Source organism: Oxyura jamaicensis, chromosome 3 (genome assembly GCF_011077185.1).
Source record: "Oxyura jamaicensis isolate SHBP4307 breed ruddy duck chromosome 3, BPBGC_Ojam_1.0, whole genome shotgun sequence".
Classification (NCBI taxonomy): domain Eukaryota; kingdom Metazoa; phylum Chordata; class Aves; order Anseriformes; family Anatidae; genus Oxyura; species Oxyura jamaicensis.
In genome coordinates, this window is record NC_048895.1 from 13,353,489 (window position 1) to 13,368,976 (window position 15,488).

At 50.2% G+C, this 15,488-nt stretch overlaps 1 protein-coding gene across 1 annotated transcript; it reads left to right on the plus strand.

The window, feature by feature from the left end:
* TTL (tubulin tyrosine ligase) lies at positions 1–14,845 on the plus strand. The gene is made up of 7 exons (XM_035323108.1): positions 1–411; positions 3,426–3,504; positions 5,233–5,465; positions 7,709–7,844; positions 7,939–8,208; positions 9,160–9,303; positions 10,387–14,845. The coding sequence occupies exons 1-7, from the start codon at positions 255–257 to the stop codon at positions 10,502–10,504; spliced, it is 1,137 nt and encodes a 378-aa protein (XP_035178999.1). The 5' UTR covers positions 1–254; the 3' UTR covers positions 10,505–14,845.
* Positions 14,846–15,488: the final 643 nt, after the last annotated feature.

Genomic DNA, 15,488 nt, shown 5'->3' on the forward strand with positions numbered 1-15,488 from the left:
CCGGGGCCTCCCCGCCCCGCGGCCGCGGCGCCCGGCGCGGTCCCTCCCCGCGATGAGCTCAGCCCGGCGGCGCGCAGGGGCGGGCGGCCCCGGCCATGCGGAGCCAGGACGGGAGGAGGCGGCGGTGCCGGTGCCGGTGGCCGAGCAGGGCCCTGCCTAGGCTGCGGCGGGGCCCCATGGGCCTGGGGAGGCCGGCGGGCCCCCGGGGTAGGGTAGGGTAAGGGTCCGGGGGGTGCACCCCCCGCCCCGCCGCCATGTACACCTTCGTGGTGCGGGACGAGAACAGCAGCGTCTACGCCGAGGTGTCCCGGCTCCTCTTGGCCAGCGGGCAGTGGAGGCGGCTCAGGAAGGACAACCCCCGCTTCAACCTGATGCTGGGCGAGAGGAACCGGCTCCCCTTCGGCAGGCTGGGTAAGGGCTGGCTCGGAGCCGCCGTGCGTGAGCAGGGCGCGGTGCTGTCGGGGTCCCCCCCCCCCCCCCCCCCCCCCGGGGCGGGGGGCGGCCACCGGGGTTCGGTAGCCCCCCGGCACCTCTGCGGGCAGGGTGTGCCCCATAGGGTCCCCCACAGCCTGGGAGGCATCGGCCGGCTGTCCGCGGGTGTCTCCTGGCCCCCTTGGCAGTGGCAGCAGCCCCTCGGTGAGAGCTGGCCCCCAGACATCTGTCCGCTGCTGGGCTCTTTGCTGCAAGGACCCCGTGGCCGCCCCAGCCCTCATCGCCAAGAACAAAGGGGCAGCACCGGGGGTCTCCCTGCGGCCGCTTCCCTCCCTGGAACAGGCTCTGTCCCGAAAACAGGCGGTCCCTGCTGGGGGCTGCTGCCCCTCGCCTGGCGTGAAGGATCGCCCTCCCCAAACTCCTGGAGGACAGCGTCTGTGATGCCCCCCAAAATACCCAGCCCAGCCTGGGGAGCGGGATGCTGGCTTTGTTTGGCTCCCCGCGTGCCGGGGACGCTGGCCTCAGGGTCCCCGCCATCCTCAGGGCTGACTGGGGAGGTCACGTCACCCCCACTTCTGAGCATGCCTGCAGAAAAACACTTGAGGCTTTTTTTTTTTTTTTTTTTTTTTTGCTGTTCTTTGGGGGTTCTGTCACTTGGTGCAGGATCATGGGGGACACGGCAGTGCCAGCAGCATCCCTGTGCCTAGCACAGGGCAGGGAGGTTGCAGCGCTGAGCTCACGCGTCAGGGGAGTGTTTATGGGGTTTGAGGCTGCCGGGGAAACGTGTCACAGCCAGGTGCACTGAAACCCTCATCCTGGAGCCGAGGATGTGCCTCTGCAGGGTCTTGGCGAGGGTGACAGCACGTCTGGTCCCTGCTTGGGGCAGGGGGAGAGTTATTGTGGAGGCTGTGTGCATGTAATGCCAGGCCACCCCCCTTTCTTCTCCCCTGCTGCTTGTCCCCTTCTGCCAGCATGCCTGGCCATGGCCGAGCAAGCCCGGGGAGCTTCTCTATGCAGGTCTGTCCCCTGCCAGCCCTGCTGCCTGTCCCCTGCCCCACCAGACAGGGAAGAGCCCAGCAGCAGGGAAGGAGAGGGCCGTGCGCTGCCCACGAGCAGGGAGAGGCACGCCAGGCGCTGGCAGCGTTGTGGGGTGCGGCGGGGAGCAGAGATGCACTGTCATTGCCCATGGCAGGTGGCGAGCTGCAAGGCTCGTGGGTGTCCGTGCAGAGTGCCAGCTGCTGGGCTGGCCCCGTGCTGGCTCCTGTCCCCAGCGTGTCAGAGCAGGTTTGGGGTGAGGACTCCACTAACCCCAGCACCACAGGGTGTTTGCTTTCTGCAGTCCCCCGTGTGTGTGCCTGAGGGCTGGCAGGACCCTCCTGGCCTCCCTCCTTCTCCTTGGTCCCAATTTCCTCCATCCTGGGGTGATTTTGCAGCAGTGCTTCTGGCTGCAGAAACATCAGAGCAAGGAGGAGCCCCCCAGCCCCAGCAGCTTGGGAGCAGGACTGCTTTTGCAGCCCCTTTCATGCAGATCAAACCCAGCACCTCTTGATCACCCCTGCGCTGTCAGATGGGTAAGTCAGCAGCTCCAGCACCACTCCCCCTGTCTCCACACGCGCTTGTGACTGGAAAGTCCCCGACACATGGCAGTGCCATCTGGTCGCCTCCCAGTGCCGGGGTGTTTGCAGGAGGCAGGGGAACCCTGGGAGAGGCTTGAGCAGGGAGGATGCTCACACGTGCTGTGGTGGGCATCAAGGTTTGCATGCAGGGCCTGGGAGCATCAGGCTTTGTCACAGAACCAGTGCAGGCCTTTCAGGTGGCCAGAACAGCAAACCCAGCTCAGGGCAACCTCTTACTAACCCCTTCCACCCTGGAGAAGAACCCTGGGATGATGGAAGGGCTTCAGCAGGCCCCTCAGTATGTCTTACAGCAGGATGCCTAAACATTTTTTCTTAGAGAGGGACCAACCTTTGGCACCGACTTCTTTAACCCCATCCTCTTACAGCAGGAGCTGGTTGCCTGAAATGAGTACATTCAGACCAAAAAAACAAAACAAAACAAAAAAAAACAGTTATTTTGGTACATCTTCCAAAAACCTCTGCCTTCTCTGGAATCTCTTCCTAAAGCTGTCCCTCCGAGCAGCTGTAGCACGCCGGCTGGCTGGGTTGGGTTCTCCTAGAGGCTCTGCTTGAAACAGCCGCTGTTTCGGGGAGCTGTAGGGCCGTGCCTTCCAAAGGGCTGAGTGGTGGGGGTGCCACTGCTGCTGGCCGGCCGCAAGCACTTCTGCTGCACTCTCTGGTTTCCTACTCCTTTGTAGGAATGCTGTTTCAGGGTCTAAATAACTCCCACAAGCATTTGTTTGAAAAGAGAAGGCAAGGATGCAAGTAACTGTCACGCCTGGGGGTCCCTCTGGTCCTCCTATGTCTCACTTCAGACCAGAGTGGTTTTCTGTCAGATTTTCCCTGTGGATGTCAGTTGTTGTCACCAGGGCCCCAGGTGTTGCCTCAGGCATCAGTCACCTGTTGCACATCCGTGTTCTGGGGGAGGCTGTGCGCTGCTGCCCACATCTGCATTATTCCTTGGGTAATGGCTTTTAAAGGTCATTTCCTAAGCTGTGATCGTTGTGTCATGGTGTATCCCTGCGTCTTCCTACTGCGCTTAAGAGCAACTGAAATGCTGGCTCTTAAAAACTGCCACCAGCAAATGGAGAACGTTTTTGGGTGGCTCTGCCCGTTCCCAGCGTGAATTAGGAAATGGTTATTTTCTTTTGGAAAATGGAAGCGGCATGTTCAAAACAGACTTGAATAAAAGCATGTTTTTTCTTCCCTGATAGAAAGAAAATGCTGGAGCCAGTACCAGCAGAGAGTCCGTCTCTTTCATGGAGGGCAAGGAAACAGCTTCTTTTTCTTCTCAGCTGCACAGAGCCTTTGCACCAAGCAGATGTTTTTCCTCCACTAATTGAGAAGTTTGCCTGACTTTTCTATTTTCTGTTGTAGGCCACGAACCCGGACTTGTGCAGCTGGTGAATTACTACAGGGGAGCAGACAAGCTGTGCCGCAAGGCATCCCTGGTGAAGTAAGGAATTCGCTGAAATGTTGCAGGGGATTGGTAGAAATTTTTCTTCTAACTGTTGGCAACTGCTGAACCTGTTCTAAGGGTATTTCACGGAACAGCTGCCCTGGGGTGTCCTCGCACGTGGTGTCTTCAGACTTCTGTGCTAGGCAGATATCTGGGTGCACAATGACCTCTTTGTAACTCCAGGGGAAATGACATTTCCATTGAATTACATCTTCTTGAAACCATAGAGTGTATTGAATCAGGCAGACAGGCCCTACAGATTAGAGCCAAATCAAAGAAAAGAAAAAAAAAAACACAACAAACCGTATCTGCTCGTGCTCCTTGTAGCTACTTAATTAAAACCTACTCCTCTCATCCTCTGATTCAAACAGTGATGAGGCACTAATACGTGTTTAGCTCATCAGATTTGTTGGTCAAGCAAATGTCTGGAGACATCTCGAGGAAGACCAGGCTCTGGGAGTTATTTCTGCATGACCAGCTGTGCCATGGTCTCCTGGGGAAATGGGGGTGAGCTTTCATTGTAGATAACCTCGCTCCCTGCACAAACTGCAGTCCTTAGGGCATCTTTGTGTCAGAGCTCTCAGCCTCCTCCAAGCGTCTGATTACAAGTTAGTGTCTGTCCTGCCTCTTGCTGATTCCTGATTGCCTTTCCTTCCCCTGCAAAGAACCTGGTCCCAAATGCTTTCTGTACAGTAGCGATGCTGTTTGTCAGGACATTTTAAACAAGCATTCAGTGTGCTTCCCAGCTGGATTTCTCTGCAACCCATGATCTGGAGACAATCTTGAAAGTGCTTGCAGTTGTTTTTCTCTCCTGAAGCTTGGCTGACTTGTTGTACTCTGGGGTCAAAAGTATATCAAGCCACTTAAGGAACCAAGGGACCAGAAGTGACGTTCCTCTGACAGGGGAATCCCAGGGTGTCACTGACAGACTGCCATTTCAATAGGAAATGCACACAGAAAGTCAGCACATGGTTAGCTCTGCTTTTGGCCTTCAGCAAAGCGCAGAATGAGCATTCAAAGAGGCAGGCACCTCCCTGGACGCTGAAAGAAAACAGGCCTGAGCCCCACTGACAGGAGCTTGCTGGCACCTCTAGGCATAACTGGTGGTAGGAGGGAGTATCTGCCGGAGGGAACAGAGACTGCACAATGCAAAGGGGATCCCAGGTACCTCAGAACAGGAAAAGCTGTGTCCTTGCCGTCAGCCTGTTCCCAATGGTCTTCATCCCCATCTGGGACGCTTGATCTGATCCCAAGGGGAATGGGGTCACGAGCTGAGCAGCAGCCCAGAGAGCATTACTGCTCTGGCTTCCCCTTTGCCTGCTGTTATCACAGCTTCCTTCCTGCCCTGTTTCGCGGTAGCAATCACGCCTCCTCAGTGGCCTCGTGCAGAGATGGTGCAGGGAACTCACTACAAGCTCTAATTACGTGGAAACTTCTGTACTGATTGCTTGGTGATATGTAAAGTACAAAATATTTAACAAAAGCTTGCAGGTCTGGTTCAAAGAGAGGTGCATTGTTGCAGCTTGGGGTTGCCATGATCTCTTTAAAAAGACCTTAATTTTGAGGGGCTAAAGAGAATATAATTATTTAGTAGAGGCTGTCTGTAAGATGCTATTCATCACCAGAGCCCAGTTAATTATGACTTGTACTTAGGAAATTATGTCCTCGCGGGTCACTCTGGAGATTAACAATCTGGAGATTAACAGCCTGTATCTCTTCACCCAGGCTAATCAAGACAAGCCCTGAGCTATCAGAGTCCTGCACATGGTTCCCCGAGTCCTATGTGATTTACCCAACAAACCTGAAGACCCCCGTGGCTCCGGCACAGAATGGAATTCGCCATCTCATAAACAACACAAGGACAGATGAGAGGGAAGTCTTCTTGGCAGCTTACAACAGGCGGTGGGAAGGCAAAGAAGGCAACGTGTGGATCGCCAAGTCCTCAGCTGGTGCCAAAGGTCCGTTTTTCAGCAAAATGAGCTGCCTTCTCATTACTCCTTACCCCTCGCTTGATCAATGTCCCTCCCATGGTCACACTGAGAGACTGACTGAGCAGCTGTGAGCGCAGTGCATCCAAATCACATCCAAGGCCAAGGCAGCCCCAAGCAGAGCAGTGCAGTACCTGTATTTCTCTTTCATTGGAATAAGGCAACAGATACCTAGGTGATAACACGCCCTTCCTTTTTCCAGGGTCATTGCACAGCTTGCTGTACAGAAATAATGAGCTATTAGGAAGACAGAGCTGGACACAGCTATGGATGTAATGCTTTGGTAATTATCCTATCTGCCAGTTACAGCAGTATCACTGGCATGCTATCAGAATTTCATTATGAAAACTCGCCTTGCTGTGTGCGCAGACCCCAGGCAGCAGAGCGCAGCCCATGGAAGGACCTGGTCCTTTTCAAAGGGAACATGCCCACAAATATTACTCGTATTTGCAGAGTCACTTTTGAAGCAGTTTTACAAAAATCATCAGGAAACGTGAAAGCCAGAGGTGGCTGCAGGGAGGCTGGGTGATACAACTCATTCGTGCAGGCAGTCTTCACTGCTCTGCTTTCATGGCTCTGTTACTGAGAAGCATCACAAGAGTATGTGTCTTTCATCAAGGAGAAGGGGGAGATGAGTCCTTTCGTCATGCCACTGATGGGAAATGTGTCTGTGCAGTGTAAGTGTCTGGCAAAGAGTCAGTCTGGAAAACTGAAAAGGCCATGGCTGTTATTCACTGCAGCATGGGGAAGTTTAAACTCCACATACTTTATTCAAGCGTGATCCTGTCTTTTCTGCATTAAAGCAAAGTAACTTTTTGTATTCATCACTGTGCAGCAGAACTCAAGATGGGAATTAAAGTGGAAAGAGAGCCTCATGCTAATCTTCTAGAGAGAAGTTTAAATGTCTGGGGATTACTTCTGATGAAGCAGAAAGCTTGTCAGCATTAATTGCTGAGGCAATTTCAGTTCAGAGACAGCTCCTGATTCAGGAGAGTTCTAGGAGAAGCTTGGTTGTCAATCAGTAAAAGGAAAACTAAAGGTTTAGGATGTCCTGACTTAATGCTAGGAATGCTAGGGAAGGCTGGAAAGCTAGTGACTCACAGGTATGCTCCAAACCAGTGTTGTCCTACTGGTGCCCCATTGCATAGTGTTTGTTTCTTTCCACTCAGTATTTCCTAAAAAAAAAATAAAAATCAGCTCAAAAATAAGAGTAAATTACCAGCTTTCGTCTAAAAGGTTAATTAAATGCTTAACAACAGGCCATAGTGCCAGAGGTGTTAGATAATTTTACCTGAGCTGGTTTATCCTTCGGTGGCACCGTGCCAACCCTTTATCAGGTCCCAGAAGGGATCTGTTCTCTCTTCATTGCTCTGCAGCAGCGATTTCGTGTCTGGACTCTTGCAAGAAATGAACAGTGACAGCTTCAGCCAAAATGTGGCAGTATTTAAAAGACACATCTAAATTCTTTGATGAAGAGTTTCCATAGAAGGGGAAAACACTGACTACATGGATGAGCATTTTGAAACAGTTATTTTCCTAATTCAGCAGGGATTTCAGTAGTAACGTAAATGGACTCAGTGAGCAGGGGAACGCTGTTTGCGTGTCTGCTTCTGGCAGACAGAAAAGCCAGGCAGGGGGCAAAAGTCTTAGTATAGGATGAAAACAAACCTCCCTCCCCAACAAAAGAAAATAAAGAAAAACCTCACAAACTGCCAAAGCCCCTTCTCTCCAAACTGCTGAAAAACAGGGAAAAGCAAAAGAAAATTTTAGAAGTGCTAAATGCCCCTCCCTGCCAAGCCCAGCTGGAAAAAAAACATGCCAGAAAAGAAAATCAAATCCTCCAAACAAAGCAGCTGCCTCACTTCTTGCCAAGGTCTCTGATTGCTCTGCATCTACTCACACCTAAATAGCCGTCCCCTGCAAACAGGCCCCAGGCAGACCATGCCATCTCAGTACCCTTGGTTTCCATCTACGTTAGCTCCAGCTGGAGGGGAACCAAATGTCCTATGGCTTGGAAAAGGGGAGATACCGCTGCCAATTTATTGCATGACACTGAGCTAGCATGACATTGCTCAGGCACCAAGCAGCTCTGGGGCCGCGGGTTCTCATATGTTGCTAGTTTTTCCATGGGAATGAGCCATGGTCCACTTGGGCCCGGAAAGGGCTCCAGCAGAGATCCTCCACCTGATTTTTTCTTTATCTTTCTGTGTCAGGGGAAGGGATCATGATATCTTCAGAGGCTGGAGAGCTCCTGGACTTCATCGATGAGCAGGGACAAGTGCACGTGATCCAGAAATACCTTGAGAAGCCTCTTCTTTTGGAGCCAGGGCATCGCAAGTTCGACATCAGGTAACCTTTTCTGCGTGGCTTTTGTAATACTGTTTGTATTTCTGTGTAGTTTCTTTTTTAAACTGAGACTTGAGTTTGTTCTCTTGCCCCCTAGGAGCTGGGTTCTCGTGGATCATCAATATAATATCTACCTCTACAGAGAGGGTGTCCTGCGGACCTCTTCCGAACCATATAACAGTGCTAATTTCCAGGACAAAACCTGCCACTTGACCAATCACTGCATTCAGAAGGAATATTCCAAAAACTACGGGCGGTATGAGGAAGGGAATGAAATGTTCTTCGAGGAGTTCAACCAGTATCTGATGGATGCCCTAAACACAACGCTTGAGAATAGCATCTTATTGCAAATCAAACACATAATAAGGTAACCAGCTGCCTGTTGCACAGCGGTACGTAACCCTTCAGTGACAGGGAATCTGTATGAACACAACTGAACAGGCAGATGGACAGGAGAAGGCATTCATTTGCATGAATCAGGGGTTGTGACCCAGAGGTAAATTAAAGATAAATCCAGAAAAAAAATAAAAAAAATAATAAAAAAAAGTCATTGCTCAGTGAAAAAGTAGGTAAGGGACTCTACAGATGCTGTTCTCTGAAGAGTAAGTGTCAGTGTCTGTGCATTTTGCTGGCTGTGTCTGGAGTGAGCTTCAGCCCAAGCAGAGCCAGCTAGCACTATCAGCAGCTTCCTGGGCACTGAAGAAATTGCCTGGAGAGATCGTGGCACTGCAGAGAAACCAGGTCTTGAAAATGTGATCCTCTGTGGCAGAGTTTTCTTCTCAAATCCCCCATTGCTGTTACACCAAAATGACATGACACGATCTTTGAGGGTCTCATTGGCAAATGAGCTCTGAGTGGCAGTTCCCTGGGGGCCTGGTGCAGCTCTTTGTGGATCTGCTTTCTACTTCAGGCTCTAACTACAGATCCTCTTTTTCCCCTTGCCTAATCTAGTGGTGAAGGTGGACGCTGCTCTCCAGCTCTTTGGGGACTCAGGGCTGTCTCAGGGTATTTGGACTGTCCACATATGTTTTGATGTTTGCAGGGACCTGGTTGCCATGATGTGTGTTGGGTATGACTTGTAATTTAGGGGCTGGTAAAGTGACACCCAGATACCAGGCACAAGGCAGGCCTGATGGGGCTGCAGGGGGCACTGCCTGCTTGTTTGATTGTTGGTGTCAGAAAGGGTTGCCCCAAGTGGTCCCAAGGCAGTGGGGGAGCTCTCCACTTATCTACACTATGCACATGCCTTCAGAAGCTGCAGTGCAACCGGTGTGTCCGCGGGGCTTTTAATCTCATGTTCCTATTTTTCCCATCTCAGAAGCTGCCTTATGTGTATAGAGCCTGCAATCAGCACAAAGCATCTTCACTACCAGAGCTTCCAGCTCTTTGGCTTTGACTTCATGGTTGATGAGGAGCTGAAAGTCTGGCTCATAGAAGTCAACGGGGCTCCAGCTTGTGCCCAGTGAGTAGTCACATTCTGTAATACATTTGTGATGCCACCATTCACATGGCTCACACCAAAGTGAAAAAGGTGGGAGAAAGAGAATGGAAGGGGGCTTTCCCATGCTAATCCATACCAGATACTCAATTTCTGGACAACTAGATTTGAATGTAACTTGGGTTGTTTTTATTGACACTGTGGGGTACGTTGCAGAATTAACGCCTTGGGGCTCAGGTGATTTCTCGGCCTCTCTTGTGGAGCCAGTGGTGGATGGTCTTCACCTGAATACAGAATAAATGAGTAGCACTAAAGGCAGCAGCTGGAAGTGGGTGGCTGAATTTGCAGGCAGTAGGACCCCAGAGCACACTGTAGATGCCACAGAAATTGAATCAAAGCCTCCACCCAGGGAAGCTGGGACAGCCAGGCAACCCTGGCCACGAACATCTTGCGTAGGCACAGTGGGAGGCTTTGTATCATATGATTGAGATGACTGGAAGACTAGAAATCTTTGCTAAATAGGCATCTTTATTATATACAAACACAGCAGAACAGAAAAGGCTATTCTACATTATCTACATGATTAAATCTATCATATTATTTTTATACATGCATATAAATATGTTGTATATTATAATAACATGTATTACATAATATTAATCTACATTAGATGTAGATTAGATTAGGTCATGACTGATACTAGAGAAGAAATACACAGCCAACCTACCAGACAGCCCAGTCATCAGCCTTTTCAGGGCTATTTTAACTTACAGCACCCATATCACACAATTCACATTGAAAAGTCAAAAATTGTCTGCTGAAAGCAGTAACATACTCAGGAGTTGAAAAAGCAGTTTATTGTTAAGTAGCCCCAGCTGCAAAGGTGGCATTATTAATTCTAGTAAAGACAGCTTTGGTACTACAAGTGTCCCATATGCCAGCATGTGAGGTTACATGTGTGTTTTCTTCAGCAGAAAACGAAGCTGTTAACTCATTTCTTAAACACTGTGTCTCCCACTGGGAAAACACATGCCTTTGTATGAGGAGGTTGGGGGCTTGCTGGTTTGGCCTGCTCAGGCATCTTACTCTGTCTCTCTTGTCTCTTAGGAAGCTGTATGCAGAACTCTGCCAAGGAATTGTGGATGTAGCCATCTCTAGCGTTTTCCCCCTCGCTGACACTGGGCAGAAGATGAGCCAGCCGTCATCGATCTTTATCAAGCTGTGATGACCACGGGAATGCGTCTGCTGTGCATAGGGAGAGACTGCACCCACTGGGTCAGCACTGTTCGATGGCTTATCTCAGTATCATGCCAAAAAGTGATAGGGACAGACTTCTTTTTTGTTCTGGAAAATCATGGGGAAAAACAACAAAAAAGGCGGATGCCACCCAGAGCAGTGATGAGCCAGAGCTGCTGAGACAACTCTGCCTGCATTCACCAAAATCCACTTTAGAAACAGCTCATGTGACTTTGATATCTGAAACAAATCTCTCTGGGAGAACAGCAAAATAACCTTACGATGAAACCCCAACAGGGATACTATCATACTGTATTAGCTCCTCCTTTTCTATAGAGATAACATTGTGGGGGTTTTTTAAGGCGATTGAGTGAAGAGTACGATGGTCTTCCGGGACGTCGTAGTTGGAAAGTTTTCCTCCTCCCGCTGTGTTTCTTCTTTCCTCACCCACTGCATAATTAGTGCCTTAGCTCAGCTCCAAATAGGTGACTCCTTTCCCTTGTTCCTGCTCTTTTCCACAGAAAGGAACAAGCTGTCTTGCGTCACAGGATGCATAAAACCAGGAACACTGAGAATTCAGTTTCCTGAGGTCATTTCAAAGCTGGCTGGCTGAACACCCAGGCAACGACTGGCAAGGACGCTGTCAGAAAGGGTGCTGAACTGCAGGCGGTGAATTAACCCAAGCAGGGAAGGCAGTTTGTTTGTTTATAGTTATCCCTTTTCCTAATGAGATTTGAATCAGTTTCAATCCAAGTCTGATGCAGTTGGATTCTGTTTGAAACAGGTAGAGAGACTCCCCTTGGGACTCACCTGGAGGCTATAGGATTTCTAGCATCAATTCTGTGCTAGGAGCGTTTCGAATACCAGAAACCCAATCTTCTCAGCTTCTTCTGAGACAATGCAGTGAATTTAGGCTCTTCTCTCAGCTTTCACCTTACTGCTTTTGAGGCTTGAATCTGAAACCTTCCAACCCAAATGATTTTTATCCTGTTTGATCCAGCCAATTTGATTCTCCTCCATTTTACAAATACTGTAATTTTCTACCCTGAACACAGTCCACAGCTCAGTCCCAGCAAGAAGGAAGATGGGTGAGATGTAGACCAGGAGAGAGATTCCTTGTGTATAGGTTTGCCACACAGGTGGGGCAGGTTGATATTTTTGTGGGGAAGTTAAATTCCATGAGGTCCCTGAATTTCAGAGCTAACATCTACTTTGAGTGTAACCTAAACCCTTGGCATGTTAGCCATCTTGTGAAGTTCATCTGAATTTTCAGCATAAGCCAGCACACCCCTCCTAAAGTAAAGCTCTCTGCAGAGCACAGCAGCATTTCTAGCAGCAGCTGGCTTTGTGAGTGGTGTCTGGCCTGTGCTGTGTCCCAGATTTTTATACAGAGAAGTGAAGTCCGACAATTAGATCTCTGTTCAAGAAGCTACTGGGGTGTCTGCAAAGAACTGAGTGCTCACATGTTAGAACTCATTTGTACAGTGGTGGTACTGGGTTTGGGGATTCCATGTTGCACATGATGTGTGCAACATGGAATCCCCAAAGATACCTTACCTCTGGCGTTACATGGTTCAAAACATGGTTCAGGGCAGATTGTGCCTGCACGAGCAGCACAGAAACAGTTCCTGGCGAGGAGGAAAGGATTGCCTGATTGAGATCCTCACGTACTGCGTAGGAAACTGTCATGGAAAACTGCAGCTCTGGGGATTTGAATCGATTGTGGCAGGAGAGCAGACTGTGCAGCTGAGGTCAGAGCTCTGTTCTGCTGCTTCTGGCAGGGAGAGATCGTTGGCACAGAAATAAACTGGTTCCTGCTACCCAAAATAAACAAGAAGAGATCATGGATGTTATAAGCTTCTGGCTGCCTGTGTGTAAATGGGACGTGAGTCAAGCAGTGGGATTTCTCCCTCAAAAGATCCTGGAGTTGTAATGGACTCATCTCTGCTCATGACCGAGGTTTGAAAGGTCTTCCTGCCAACCTAGAGCTCTGTAAGGAGACGATCCTGCCACTTTTCTGGAGACAGAATCCAGGCCTCCCTAGAGGAAGATATTGTGATCATGGTGTAATAGGACGGACATTCTTTGCAACATGCTGTGAATCCACACATGGCACTACTTCACACAAGGACACTCAAATCCAAGAGGGAACAGAGTGCTCAGCAAAACCCAGCAGAAGCATTGCAGAGGGGAAGCATCCCGAAAAGCCACACAAGCACCTCTGGAGCTGTAAGCACGCTGAAGTGCTGCATGGATCAGCATCTGCACAGCATGTGACACGCACAAGGTGCACTGGTGCACAATGAGAAGTGACAAGGAGCAGGAGTGTTTTAATATGTGAAAACAGTTTTTGTTGTTGTTGTTGTTTTTTCCTCTGTGCTGCGTGCAGAAGAGGCCTGGACTGTGAGTGCTAGTGGGTGGCTTTATTTCTAGAGAGACCCAAAATGCCAGGTCTGGTCTCTGACTTTGGACCTTGGGTGTGTTCCGAAGAGGTGCTGTGAACTCTTCAGTTCATGAGTCAGGAGGCAGTGGGGAAGTAGTGAATCATAAGCTGGTAGAGGGGGGTGCAGGAGGAGGACTGGTTGGGCTTTAGTAACCTTTTGATAGCACATAGGTGTCAAAACGTCAATGCAGACTGTGCAAAGCATAGTGGCAGCACTCCAAAGTAAAAAAGTAGGCCACGATGGCTGTTTAACTCAACTCACAAAGCTGACAGTTCACCACGTCTCCATTGGCATTTTCAGGGTATCTTAAAATTAGCTTAACCTAACATGAGCTTAAAAATACATTTTTTCTTTTTTTTTTTTCTCTTTTTTTTTTCCAGCAAAGGCAGGATCTAATAGCAATCACCCTGCTCCAGGATGTACATGAGGTGACAGGACACATTGCGTTCTCTCAAGCTCTAGAGCAGCCCAGAGCACAGCTGCTAAGTGCGTGAAGTGAGAAAAAAAAAAATCCCCATCATAAAGAAAATAAAAACACACCAGCCCATATTTCTTTTCCCCTCAAAAGGGAAATTCAAAAATCAGATTGTTCCCTTCCTTAGTGTACAGGCCTGTGCTGAAGTAGTGGCATGAGGCCAGGAAAGCAGCCTGGAAGCAGGAGAAAGCAGCGGCCTTCACTGGAGCAGCTGATACAGCCAGGAGAAACGCTGACTCAGGAACCTCTGCCAAACTCCAAGGCCTTTTCTTCCCCCCCGTTTCATCTCTGGTTGCTTTGTGGTACATCACCAACTGGCTGTTTGTGCTGCTTGGCTAAAAGCAGGGCTTCAGCTCGATGGTAGAGCTGTGACCACAGGCGATGCAGCTGTTTATAACCTGCCCTTTCAACTGGGTTTCAGGGAGATGGCGATTCAGGGACACTCATCATTGGTAGGTTTGCTGAATTCTTAAAAGTAATCAACAGCCTCAGGAGGAAAACGGCAGGTACTGTTTGTGACTACCACCTGCCTTCAAAGCGTTCCTCAAGGTAGAGCACAGAGGTAAATGACAGAGGACAGACAGCATAGTGCCTAAGGTCTTGTCCAAGATGTTAGGCAAGCATATATTAGATGTGTGTATGGCTGAGGCCTGAGTATTGCAGCTGTGGATGCATCTTGCAAGTGATGGTCACAAACCCTCGTGAGACTTTTTTTTTTTTTTTTTTTTAGAACAATGCAAAAATGAATGTTTTCTAGCTTATTCCAGCTAAAAGGTCCATAGAAAAGATCTTGCCCTCTTTCCTAAGCTTTCATAAAGGATGGTGCTGGGTTTCAAGAAGATACCTGCCATACTGCAGAATGTCTCTAGTCTTAGCTCTGCCCCTTCCTGTGGGCCACGAAGGATTTCAGACCCAGGTGCTCTGGCAGGTTTCCAGCAGGGTCTGGTCCAGCTGGGCCCTGGGTTTCAGTTAATTCCCCAATCACTTGTCTCATGCCAGGTTAGTCGTGTCTACCATGCAACCGCTGTTGTGCTCCCATGAAATACAGCGGCCAGCTGCAGCCCGCAGAAAAACTCTGGAGAAGCCTAAGAAGGACTCGGCAGCCGTTTCACCCGGCTTCTGCGCCCCGTTGCGATCGACGCCCTTCAGGACTGCTTGCATGTCCCCGGTCCCGGCATTTCATGTTCTCCACATGCAGCTGTCCCCCCGGGGAGCCCCGCTGTGCCATCCGTGGGTCAGTAACCGTGTCTCATTACCCATGTCAGCTCCCACAGGCCATGGAGAGCGGCGGCGGTGCTGGCCGCTCGCACGTCAGCATGTGCGTGTGGGGCCGGCGGGGCTCCCTGTCCCACGCTTCTCCGGCAGCTGCGTCCACGTCTGTCCTCGGCCACCATTAAACGAGCTGATCTCATGGGCTGGCGTCTTTCCTTGGGGCGGCCTGCTCTCTGTCATGGGTGGGCACGGGGAATCGCGGAATCTTAGAATATCCTGATTTGGAAGGGACCCATGGGGATTATCAAGTCCAACTCCTGGCTCCACACAGGCTTAGCCAAAATTATCACACAGAGTCACAGAATGGTTGAGGTTGGAAGGGACGTCTGCAAATCATCTAGTCCAACCCCTCTACTGAGCAGGATCACCTAGAGCACATTGCACAGGATGGGATCCAGGCGGGCTTTGATTATCTCCAGAGGAGACTCCACCACCTCTCTGGGCAGCCTCTTCCAGTGCTCTGTCACCATCACAGTAGACCGCCCCCTCATATTGAGCCAGAACCTCCTGGGCTTCAGTTTGTGCCCACTTCCTCTTGTCCTGTCACCGGACACAACTGAAAAGAGACCAACTCCATCCTCTCACCACCATCCCCTCAGATATTTATACAGATTGATGAGGTCTCAGGTGGTTTGGGTTGGAAGGGGCCTTAAAGACCCCCCATTTCCAAGTAGGACACCATGCACTGCACCACCTCCCCCAAACGGGAACCAACACTGGGGAGGGGGGCAAACAGTGCTGAGGCAGCGCTGTGTGGGACACGGTGTGTGTGTGACAGGGCG

Bases quoted from the DNA above. Each gene is read 5' to 3' on its own strand.
- TTL (XM_035323108.1), top strand. From the start codon at position 255: ATGTACACCTTCGTGGTGCGGGACGAGAACAGCAGCGTCTACGCCGAG. The intron at 5,466-7,708 runs GTCCGTTTTTCA...TTTCTGTGTCAG, and splicing joins GTCCTCAGCTGGTGCCAAAG to GGGAAGGGATCATGATATCT. The intron at 7,845-7,938 runs GTAACCTTTTCT...CTTGCCCCCTAG, and splicing joins CATCGCAAGTTCGACATCAG to GAGCTGGGTTCTCGTGGATC.